At 44.8% G+C, this 12743-nt stretch overlaps 1 protein-coding gene across 4 annotated transcripts in view; it reads right to left on the bottom strand.

The window, feature by feature from the left end:
- The window catches only part of fcho1 (FCH and mu domain containing endocytic adaptor 1), a 46476-nt gene that overhangs the window by 19420 nt on the left and 14313 nt on the right, over positions 1-12743 (bottom strand). For all 4 annotated transcript variants that reach the window (XM_024421494.2, XM_024421495.2, XM_042322119.1 and 1 more), the window contains one exon: positions 8932-8984. In XM_024421494.2, coding sequence (XP_024277262.2) covers positions 8932-8958 — 27 coding nt within the window. In that variant the 5' untranslated portion in view covers positions 8959-8984. The remainder of the gene's footprint in view (positions 1-8931; positions 8985-12743) is intronic.

Genomic DNA, 12743 nt, shown 5'->3' with positions numbered 1-12743 from the left:
AAAGACGCGATTCCATCCCTACATATAACACTAACAAAGTTATCACGTAACAGGTGCGTTAGGGTAACTGAGGCAGAATTAAAAATAGCCCATACCTTGAAGCACCCACTTTGATGTCAACAGTGGATCTGTTGTGGAGGCTATCCAGACAGGCAAGCAGCTGCTCCTCAACACTATAAATACCCTGCTAGAGGGACACACACTTTTCCCAAGTAGCAGGGGAATGCCTGGAATGCCAAGGGGTCCGGGATAGAGGCTAAGAGCAGGCCAACACCACAACCACCCGAAGTCACAGACACCAAACACAGTCGTTGCTTTGAGACATCTGTCTACAGACAGGAGAGTGGTGGTGGGCTGGAGGCCTCAGTAGGGATCAGAGGATTTGGGTTCAAACCCATTTGATTATTTAACAACAGTACACTAGGTAATACAGAGACTTTAATTCACATGTAATTCTCCAAAACCTTTCCTTCTCTATGGAAGGGCAGTTATGCCGTATTCTTTGTCTCTCTCCCATCTGCACCAGTCTTTGTGTAACCCAAGCCAGAGAAAGGTGAGCTGCCCTGCTCTGTCCTAAACACAACGCAGGTATATAGTTCCCTTAACTACGCTAACAGGTACATCTGACCAGATGGTCTCTGACCAGGTGTAGCATTGCCTTTGTGAATGCAATAATTACAAATCATTTGTAGGCTGCAAATTGGCTGCAAGAAGCCCAAAGAGATAATATTTAACTGAAAGATAATCATTTCAAACCTTGCTTACATTTGTATATGATTACATACATGTAGTGTATGTGGACACCCCTTCAAATTAGTGGATTTGGCTATTTCAGCCACACCCGTTGCTGACAGGTGTATAAAATCGAGCATACCAAACATTTGCAGTAGAATGTCCTTACTGAAGAGCTCAGTGACTTTCAATGTTTTAAACTACCTCTGGAAACAACGTCAGCACAATAACTGTTTGTGGGACCTTCATGAAATGGGTTTCCATGGCCGAGCAGCCGCAAACAAGCCTAACATCACCATACGCAATGCCAAGTATTGGCTGGAGTGGTGTAAAGCTCGCCGCCATTGGACTCTGGAGCAGTGGAAACGCGTTCTCTGCAGTGATGAATCACGCTTCACCATCAGGCAGTTCGACGGACGAATCTGGGTTTGGCGGATGCCAGGAGAACGCTACCAGCCCGAATGCATAGTGCCAAATGTAAAGTTTGGTGGAGGAGGAATAATGGTCTGGGGCTGTTTTACATGATTCGGGCTAAGCCCCTTAGTTCCAGTGAAGGGAAATTTTAACGCAACAACATAAAATGACTACTAGACAATTCTGCTTCCAACATTGTGGCAACAGTTTGGGGAAGGTCCTTACTGTTTCAGCATGACAATGCCCCTGTGTACAAAGTGAGGTCCATACAGAAATGGTTTGTCGAGATCGGTGTGGAAGAGCCTGACTTGCCTGCACAGAGCCCTGACCTCAACCCAATCAAAACACCTTTGGGATGAATTGGAATGCCGACTGCAAGCCAGGACTAATTGCCCAACATCAGTGCCTGACCTCACTAATGCTCTTGTGCCTGAATGGAAGCAAGTCCCCACAGCAATGTTCCAACATCTAGTGGAAAGCCTTCCCAGAAGAGTGGAGGCTTTTATAGCAGCAAAGGGGGGACCAACTCCATATTAATGCCTATGATTTTGGAATTAGATGTTTAATGAGCAGGCTACTTTTGGCCACATAGTATATCTCTATATTATGAGTGGGAATACTTTGGAACAGATTTCCTAAATTAAAATCAATTGGAGCTGATTTGCTGGTGTTTTTACAGTCTTTTATGTCCAACAATTAGAAAACATGGGGAGACAAATAAAATCACCCACGGGCCAAATTTTTCCCATGGGCCACCAGTTGGGGAACCCTGATCTAAAACATACAGCATCTAAAACGTACAATAGCCTACAGTATATTCAAATAAGGCACATAGGCGATCATTGAAACATATTTGCAAATAGTCAAATTAGACCAACCAGGTCCCAAGCGGTCTTCCATTCAATTACTGTAACGATGAATGACAGGGGGTTTTCAGAAGAGGAACCCCAAACAAACAATAGGCCTACATAAAGCTACTACTGTTCAGTCTGTTTAACTTCCAAATAATTTATCTGTGAAAGGAGCTTAAGTCCCACACAACTCAGTAATAACACACAGGCAGAAAATATGACTTATTTCACAGAAACAAAATAGCCTCATCTAAAAAGGTTAAGCCTAATTCTCATTTGACTCTCTTGGTCTCAATTGAGACAGACACATTTGTGCTTTAGGAATTAGTATGAAAGTAATCCCAGTGGATTTTCTTATCAGTTAATGAATCCAGGGGTATATTTAATATGGTGGCTTGGCTTTCTGAACAACTCTTATTATGCCTTTGTGTTTCCAGAAAAGATAAATAATTGCTAGCTAATTAGTAGTTGACCTCCAAGAGGGCTGAAACAGTTCTTTGGGGGGGGGGTTATCATTCCCGCCATGGCTCATTGTCCCAGCAACAGAGTTCCCCTGCTAACAGACACAGTGGGACAGAAGTATGACAGCTCTTTCATTTATGTGACAGACAGGTGCGTGTGTGTGTAGTAATAGTAATACATTTTTTGGGGAGGGCTTATATTTGTCCTGTTACAAAGTGTGTAATGGAAATGTGTTTCTTCAGATCCCAACTCCCCCTAAGACACCCGCAGGGAGTGGGGTCACGGGCCAGGGTCACTATTGTACAGCGCTCCTGGAGCAATTAGGGTTAAATGCCTTGCTCAAGGGCACAAAAGCAGATCTTGTTTTTCACCGTGTGTGTGTGTGTGTGTGTGTGTCAGACCTGGAACAACTATAGTTTTAACTATGCTTCGTGGATAGTAAAACTTTTCCCCCGAGGGAACATGGATTTATGGTTAGTGCATCTTTAATAGACATATTTTGTAACTTTTTTTGTTATTTTGTTACATAACACTTTGGTAATTGCATTTTAATTGCATAATAATGAGCTGATAGTTTATGTAACTACTGTACAGAAGAGGAATAGTGACTGTTCCTTACTCTACTTATGTAAAAAAAAAACATTATTATGCAATTATAAAACAATTTCCAAACAACTTGATGTCGAGCGTTACTGAATTACCTTATGTCTTACTCATTATGTGATAATCATTTTAAAGCTACAAAAGTAGTCTACTCTAATGTTTGTGTCTTCATTAAATATTTGGCAGCCATCAAATAAATATTTTTTTTGTTATCAAATAACTTGCATATATTTAAATACCTTCAAATATTATTTGTTTTTCTGAGAGGTATTCACAATATTAAGTATTATATGTTTTTCTGAGAGGTATTCACAATATTAAGTATTATTTGTTTTTCTGAGAGGTATTCACAATATTAAGTATTATTTGTTTTTCTGAGAGGTATTCACAATATTAAGTATTATTTGTTTTTCTGAGAGGTATTCACAATATTAAGTATTATATGTTTTTCTGAGAGGTATTCACAATATTAAGTATTATTTGTTTTTCTGAGAGGTATTCACAATATTAAGTATTATTTGTTTTTCTGAGAGGTATTCACAATATTAAGTATTATTTGTTTTTCTGAGAGGTATTCACAATATTAAGTATTATATGTTTTTCTGAGACCTGTATTTAAAAATCAGTTGAAACTCTATATAAACTATATTCAACTACCCGAGTAGTAGAAAAGTTTTTTTCATATAAACTAAAAAATACAACTATTTTCTGCCCAGGTATGGTGTATGTGCGTGCCAGTATCGCACCCTAAACAACTTATCATCCAAAGATGTCATAAGAGTTAAATCCATGAGAAAATCTCATCATCTTCCCTCTGAGATCGTTCATCACACAGGTCTGTTTCATATTACACTCCATGGCCAATGGTCTTTGACAGTTCTCTTTGTCTGATTCATGCAGTCCCCCTCTTCTCCCTCCCTACTCCTTTAAATCAATTAAGATGAGTTTTTCTCATGCAAGAGAGAGCACATTACAATGACAACTCACAACTTTCTCACCATGGCTGAGATTACTTTGTACTCCATGAAACACTGAGAAGCTATGTCTGTCAGTCTAGTCTGTGTGGTCAGGTAATGACCAGATTCATGTTTTGCAGCTATTAGTTTTAGTTCCTCAGCCTCAGTGTCGGTGTGGTTCAACGGTTGACCAGAGTGGAGCCCGGAGCGGTTCACTCCCTGACCAGTGTCGGAGGACATTCTTGTGCTGTGATACAAGCGGGCAGAAAGGCAGGCAGGCATGGCGCCATGTGAAACCTGTCACACAGTGACACACAGAGTACAGAACAGCCGGTCTGTCCTCTCACTGGTCAGCAGCATAAACAACCCTGCCTGCCAATCCATCTATCAACAACTACCAGGCCTGGATAGTAAAGGAAACATATCCTATCCTATGCTCAGAGTTGGATATAATATGGTGTGGTATGACATAGCATAGGCCAATATGTTATGATAATGATCTAGTATAATATAGTCGAAATGGCTTGATAGCCCCAGGTCAGTGTCAGAGGAAAGAGCCAGTCTAGCTGACTCATTGAGGTTTTGTGCTTACGGTGCACTTTGGGCTCAATAGGCAAATCCCACAGCAGTGTCAGCAGCACTGATGATGTGCCTCTAGTATCCCGTCACACTACTTTCACATCTAAAAGGACATCGTCATGGAGTCCCCATAACAAACCCATCACCTGCTCTAGTCATTACCTGGTCCACAGTGCCTGGGAGAGACCAGCAGCATCCATGTGGAACTATACTGCACTAACATCACTTCAGATCAGAACACACACAGTCTTGTTGCCGCATTGATTCATGGCTTCAGTGCCCCATTGGGGAACAGGCAGGTGGATTGAGCTCTGTGGTACACGTGACACCCTGAGTACAGGACCAACCCATGACAGAGACTGAGCACAATGCAGTCACACACACACACACACACTATCATTACCATCACCAGTGCATTTGCATCTGACCTCAGGAACCTGAAGGCAAATTTCCTGAAATGGCTCTTTATCTAACAGGACAATGAACGACTATCCAGCTGCCATTAATCTAATTTAGCAAAGCAAATAACAGCTCCACAAGGAGGGAGAGAGAGAAAGATGGAGAGAAGGAGCAAGAAAAAAAGAATGAAAAAGAGGAGAGAGAGGTAGAGAGAGGAGAGAGACAGGAGAAAGTTGTGAAGAGAGAAGGAGAGCGTGTCCTCTGATAACACTCCTACCCGTCCGTCCCTGCCACTGTGTTTACAACAACCCTCTCCGGACCGCAGAGCCCCGTGAGACCCAGAGACACAGCCAGGCACAACGTGGATGGGAGGGAAGAGCAGAGCAGAGGCAACACTGGGTTCATTCTGCTGATGAATGATTGGCTGGGTATAAATTCACCTCAGAGAGCAGAGCGCACTTCCTGGAACAGACGGACACTGTGCCCAGATGAGGCCTAGCAGAGAACACCAATGAATTCTATAAAAAGACATGGATTCATCCAACACACAGTCCTGATAGTTTTCCGAATGGTAGTGCAGGGAGGCAGGTAGCCTAGTGGTTAGAGGAGGGGGAGGCAGGTAGCCTAGTGGTTAGAGCGTTGGGCCAGTAACCGAAAGGTGTCTAGATCGAATCCCTGAGCGAACAAGGTACAAATCTGTCGTTCTGCCCCTGAACAAGGCAGTTAACCCACTGTTCCTAGGCCGTCATTGTAAATAAGAATTTGTTCTTAACTGACTTGCCTGGTTAAATAAAGGTAAAATAAAATAAAATGAGTGTGTCTGGAGTCGTTCGGCAAAAAGGTGCAATTAAAGGATTAATGGTGTTCAATGTGAGAGCGCCCATTCAGCCATCTCACTGGGGAATTGGACAGGGGGGCATATTTTCATGAACTTAACAGGCATTAACGTCTTTGTCTTGGGACGAAAGCACTGAACAGAGCACAACACCCATACTGTACACACTCTCCTTTCATCTGAGAGGAGAGAGTCATTCTACTGTCAAGGATGTGGACTGAGGACTTCATTAAGAATGTGTCTAATTATGATAGATGTTTATTCCTCCTCCATCCCTCCATTGACTAATTAAGAAAGGGTGGAAAACATGCAAATATAATGGTTTGGCCTGGTTCTGGATATCCAAGCAGAACTGAAGGCTCTGTCCCGATATGCAGCTCCCAGGTGTCTCTACACGCTAATTACCTCAAGGTTGAATTTACACAGCGCTGCAATTTGTCGGCATAAGAGAATCACAGATAGTGAGGAAGGGGAATGGGACACACACACACACAGACACACACGCCTGGAGACTCCATTCCCAGAGAAAGCTGGCATCGGCATGCATACTTCACTAAGCTCATGGCTGAGACAAACTAAGTTAACTGATATAAGCTGGAGTGGATGCTGGTGTCCACTGTGTTATACAACAGCCCTTCGAGCTAGAAGACAAGTCCTTTGTTGCTCCTTTACAGTAAAGCTTGTACGCCAAGCAGTGAGAAGCAGAGCAACACCGTAACTATGACAAGGAAGAGAAGCCAACATCATTATGCGAGATGGCCAACATTGGATTCCTATGGACACAGACTGATGGGAGACTGTCTGAGAGAGAGTTCCGTCCCTCCTGGTTTGGGTTGGAGGGAAGCGTCTTTAACCTGCCTTTGTTCCACACAAAGGAGTTATCCTCTCCCCTCCATAGGCATGGAGGCCCTGCAGCCTGCAGCCACACAAAGGCAGGCAGGATCACATGACTTGCTGCTGATCAGTCAGCAGGCAGGCTGGCAGAGCAAACAGACAGCCCAGCTTGCTCCTCGCAATTACACTCAACTCTGCCTCTGTCACAGTCACTCACACAACACATCTCTACATAATGGAGCAAGGGAGGATCCAGCATCACAGAGATAGAGGCTTCATGCACACGCACACACACACACACACACATATATATATATGAGAGCATGCACAAATACAAAGACACACAAACCCCAGCACTACCAAACAAGTACACACACTATCTGATGCACAGTGAATGAGGAATGGGGAGTTACAGAGAAATCATAATCAGATATCCCCCAACAACTGAATGAATAAAAAAAGAAACTTTAGATTCTCTAAATATTGCGACCTATAAAAACCAATCAAAAAAATCTATCAATGATAGGAATCTCATTTCCCTAACCAAATGAAATTCCTGACTCGCTGCCAGGCCCAATTTACTGGACTTTTAGTTACATTTTTTGGCACAGCTTCCTCCTCCAAACATCCCTCCTTCACGGTGAATTGACAGAGTGGTGTATTAGAACCAGGGCAAACCTGAAATAGCTCAGCCAGGTGTGCAGAGGAGCACAGTCAGATTACCGCTAGGAGCAGCTGACAAACACCTGGCCTGTTTCAGTCTCTCCTTCTATCCCTCTAAGACTAGGGGGTTACAGTCAGTGGTACATTGCGGTCATGCTTATTTTCTGCAGTATCTGTCCAGGGTCTAACATATTGATGTGGTTCCTGTTGGTTTCTTTTCCAGGTATTGTATGATGACGTGTGTTCATCTGTGTCAGGAATGAACTCTGTGCCCCTACTCCCACCATCACTAAGGAGACCAAGTAGCCTAAGTAACCTCAGTTCTATGATTGAGAGAGAGAGAGAGAGAAAGCAAGAGAGAGTGAGAGAAAGCGAGAGAGAGAGAGAAAGCGAGAGAGAGTGAGAGAAAGCGAGAGAGAGTGAGAGAAAGCGAGAGAGAGTGAGAGAAAGCGAGAGAGTGAGAGAAAGCGAGAGAGCGAGAGAAAGCGAGAGAGCGAGAGAGAGTGAGAGAAAGCGAGAGAGAGTGAGAGAAAGCGAGAGAGAGTGAGAGAAAGTGAGAGAAAGCGAGAGAGAGTGAGAGAAAGCGAGAGAGAGTGAGAGAAAGTGAGAGAAAGCGAGAGAGAGTGAGAGAAAGCGAGAGAGAGAGAGAGAGAGAGAGAAAGCGAGAGAGAGAGAGAGAAAGCGAGAGAGAGAGAGAAAGCGAGAGAGAGTGAGAGAAAGCGAGAGAGAGTGAGAGAAAGCGAGAGAAAGCGAGAGAGAGTGAGAGAAAGCGAGAGAGTGAGAGAAAGCGAGAGAGTGAGAGAAAGCGAGAGAGAGTGAGAGTGAGAGAGAGTGAGAGAAAGCGAGAGAGAGTGAGAGAAAGTGAGAGAGAGAGAAAGCGAGAGAGTGAGAGAAAGCGAGAGAGAGTGAGAGAAAGCGAGAGAGAGTAAGAGAGAGAGAAAGCGAGAGAGAGAGTAAGAGAAAGCGAGAGAGAGAGTAAGAGAGAGAGAAAGCGAGAGAGAGTGAGAGATCACTCAGACTGGTAGAGTGCAACATGTGCATCATGGTGGTGGTTCAGTATCATTCACAGATTAATTACTGAGAAAGTAAGGTGTCATGACTCATATGTGATTTAGGGGAATAGACTGGAATTGTTCTGCCAGCCTACATGTATTTGTCCCCTTTAAGTATATATATATATATATCCCTTGTTGTCCCTCTTGTTGTGTTGTTTTTTATTTTTAATCCCAGGCCCCCGTCCCCGCAGGAGGCCTTTTGCCTTTTGGTTGGCCATCATTGTGGATAAGAATTTGTTGCCTAGTTAAATAAAGTTTTAAAATATATAATGCTGTACAACAGTTGTTCCGCATTATATTTAACTGTAAAAGGCAGGCGTATTATTGCTTCGGACACAAACAGTTTGTAAGTGTTTGGGTTTTTATTAGCTTCTGCAATCTGTATAGAAATGAGCGGTAAAAGGGTCTAACGTTTGCCTGCATAATGGCCAAATAAAATAAAACAATGTCTGATCGTTACATAACCCTATCCTTGACTGCTAGTTTTCACCTCTCCATGTTGAGCTGCCAATGATCCTCATAGAATATAATACATCAAATAGACTCACCCAGAAGTTGTTCTTGAAGAACGCCATCTTCACTCAGAGAGTTTTATAGGGATCTGTAATTACGTGAGAGGGGAGGAAACCGTTAGAGACAGGACAGAAACGAGGCTACAGCCCCCAGCTCTCCTCTGTATCAGTGACCAGAGTCAGCCGGTGGCACTGAACCAACATTCACTCCAATAATGAGACAACTCTACATATTAATTGTTGTTTTCCCTGTGCTGAATTGCAATTGATCTCTAGCTGTGGGCTGAATCGCCCCTTGTACAGACACTGTAACAATAAATTGGGCTACGTGAAAAGCCTCCTCTCAGGCCCAAAAACAGACACAGAGACACTGTAGTGTATAAAGAATAAAGTAGAAACTTCTGTTGCGGTCTTATTAAAAACAAGCTGATGTAGGCAAGGCAACAATAGACACATTTAGTTTAATGAAGACCAGTGTCCTGAGGGGACAGCCAGGGGTTAACAGTTCACTTCAAAGAGACGGAGAGGCTGACACAGGGAGGAGAGGGAAGAGAGAGAGCGAGGGAAGAGAGAGAGAGCGAGGGAAGAGAGAGAGAGCTAGGCAAGAGAGAGAGAGCTAGGCAAGAGAGAGAGAGCGAGGCAAGAGGGATAGAGCTAGGCAAGAGAGAGAGAGCGAGGCAAGAGGGATAGAGCGAGGCAAGAGGGATAGAGCAAGGCAAGAGGGATAGAGCAAGGCAAGAGGGATAGAGCGAGAGAAGAGGGAGAGAGCGAGAGAAGACGGAGAGAGCGAGGCAAGAGAGAGAGCTAGGCAAGAGAGAGAGCGAGGCAAGAGGGATAGAGCGAGGCAAGAGGGATAGAGCAAGGCAAGAGGGATAGAGCAAGGCAAGAGGGATAGAGCTAGGCAAGAGAGAGAGAGCGAGGCAAGAGGGATAGAGCGAGGCAAGATGGATAGAGCGAGGCAAGAGGGATAGAGCGAGGCAAAGGGAGAGAGCGAGGCAAAGGGAGAGAGCGAGGGAAGATGGAGAGCAGGGGAAGACGGAGAGAGCGGGAGAAGACAGAGAGAGCGGGAGAAGACGGAGAGAGCGGGGGAAGACGGAGAGAGCGGGGGAAGACGGAGAGAGCGGGGGAAGATGGAGAGAGCGGGGTAAGACCGAGAGAAGACCGAGAGAGAAAGAGAGAGCTCTGACAGAGCCACCAAGGAGAGTGTGCCCTATCAAGATGAATAAAGATCTCCACAGTGTGATCACTCAGTCAGTCTGTGTGTGCAGTTTAGAGCTGAGAGGCTACGCTATGGGTCTCTAGCCAATAGCCATATCTCTAATACCATCCCCCAGAGTCACCTCCCAGAAGGTATAATAAGGTAAGGTCACACACAAAGGGCCTCCACAACACAATGAATCAACAGGAACCATGGTCTCTTCTCTGACTGTGAAGTGAAAATTGCGACTATGGACTTCTATGGGAAGGGATTATGGGCTTCTATGGGAAGGGACTATGGGAGGCAGGAGGAAACATAGCAACAGCTGCACATACACCCTCTGACCCCCTATAGCGTTTCTCCACCCACCCACACTGCTGTGGGGGATTTCATTCCTGCTCAAGTAGCTCCTAGCTCTCTGCTCATCATGAATAATAGTAGCCAGAAGAGATTCCAAGCACATAGCAAAGGTGAATGAGTGTGAGTGCGTACAAGTGAGTGTGTGTGCGTGAGTGAGTGTGAGGACCCTGCAGTCCCAGTGTTTCCCCAGGGCAGGCCTGGTTGTGGGTTCCTGTTATTCTGCTGGGAGGAGAGAGGGCTTTATCTTTGCTGGCACAGAGGAGCGACCTGGTGTTTGACAGGGGAACACACACGAAAAGCTCTCTCTCTCACACACACACACACACAGTTAATTAACTCAGCGCTTGAAGTCGTTTGGCAGCATGGCTCAGGGCTGAAAGTGAGACGCTGCAGCCAGCTACCAAGTACCCACTCTGTTCTACGCAACACAGACCCAGGGTGATAGAGAAGAGGAGACGTGGCAGTGATGGAATCAGTAAGACAGAGGGATCACACAGGGCTGCTGGCTTCACACAGGGCTGCTGAGGAGAGACTGATGAGTGGCTAGAATAGATGACATTCAGCTACCTTGATCAGGATTCAACCTGACCTTTACAGAAATCACACCTCTACTCAGAGGTAAACAAAGACTACAACAGTGTTGTGCATTGGGATTCCTCTGGTTAATTAATATCCAAAAGAACTGAGGCTGAAGCGGATCATGGTGGGCTGCTGTGGAAGTTGCTGTGGTGGAACCATCTGGTACACGCTGAGTCACTGAGAGTCACAGAGGGTCAGAGCGAGAGAGAGAAGCATTCTCCACAGCCGAGAGCCTCAACAGATGTGGGTGGACTGATAAGGAATATAATTTAAAAAAGCACATAACAAAAAAAATATATCGATATTTTCGGGTACAGTAATGGAAAGCACCCAGGAATACCTTGTGGGTTAAAGGATACACTTGACTGGACACAATAATAGGCTAGCCAGCTTAGCATATGTCCAGTATTAGTGAGTTTATACAGTAATGCGTCGTGTTACCTCCTCCCTGGACTGGGCTGGGCTTCTGCCGGTTCCTCTGCTGATTGTGAGAGAATGGCAGACAGGCTAGTGCTGGTTTAGTCTAGGACCATAGCCAGGGCTACGCTAGGCTATCACCAGCACACAGCAGTGGAGAAGAAGCCATATCAGCACAGAGCCCCGGCTCTAGTCTAGATGACCTGCCATGAAAAACTAGGGCTTAAATTTTTTTTTTTAAATTCCAGTCCCCCCCTCTTGTTTTGCCAGTAAATAACTGGCATCTCTCCACTCATATTCAGCCTCCCTCTCTTTTCACTGTGATGGAGGTCATTGGAGTGGGGCTACTGGCAGATTCTTCTCTCTGGATTGACAGTTCAGCAGAGGCTCCTGCATGCTCCTTATATCCCCACACTTATATCCGTCTCTGTTAGGGCATGAGGCTGGGAGGGAATTGACTTACTCCCACAGCCATCTTCATTGACAAATGGCAACCCCAGAGATCTACCTCCTCCATCTTGGAGAAGAGAGAAAATGGGTAAAAGTAATGACACGTCGAAGAATCGATTGAAGATGGTCTGCTAGGGTCTTAATGGTCCCATGTGTCACTGGCAGCAGAGGAAGTCAAGAAGAACCGAAAGAAAGGGTGGGTAGGTGGAGGATGAAACAAGAGAAAAGTAAGAGAACAGAGGGGCCTAAGGCTTTGACAGAAAACAAACTGCGACGAGGTGAATGAGAAATGGAAGAGAACTGAAGAGAGAGCAACCACCAATCAACACACTCTCCTACACTAAATAACAGAGATACCGCAGTAGAGCTCTAAAATGCATGTGATGATAGCAGTGACCTTTAGATAAATCCTCTCTCTGAGGTCTAACACATCTATAACGTGTCTCGCCAAACTTTCGTAACTGTAGGTGTTTTCCAAGGACAGCAACAGGGAGAGTTGTTCCTGTGTAGCTAGTCAGTCACACTGTCCTTCATCAAACCTGATGTGGCAGGTAGCAGAGCAGAGGTAATTCCATCAGACCCATTTTGCAGTGCCCACTACCCACAAAAAATCTATGTACAGTGTGTGCAAATCTAGAAGAGTAGGGAGGTAAGTCAATAAATAGGCCATGGATACAAAATAATTACAATTTAGCATTAACACCGGAATGACAGATGTGCAGATGATGATGTGCAAGTAGAGATACTGGGGTGCAAAAGAGCAGGGGGGTAAGTAACAATATGGGGATAAGGTAGCTGGGTGTGCTATTTACAGATTGGCTGTGTACAGGTACAGTGATTGGTA

Source organism: Oncorhynchus tshawytscha, linkage group LG05 (assembly GCF_018296145.1).
Source record: "Oncorhynchus tshawytscha isolate Ot180627B linkage group LG05, Otsh_v2.0, whole genome shotgun sequence".
NCBI classification, from domain to species: domain Eukaryota; kingdom Metazoa; phylum Chordata; class Actinopteri; order Salmoniformes; family Salmonidae; genus Oncorhynchus; species Oncorhynchus tshawytscha.
Note: the sequence above shows the minus strand (reverse complement) of the source record. Positions and strands in the feature narration are given on the sequence as shown.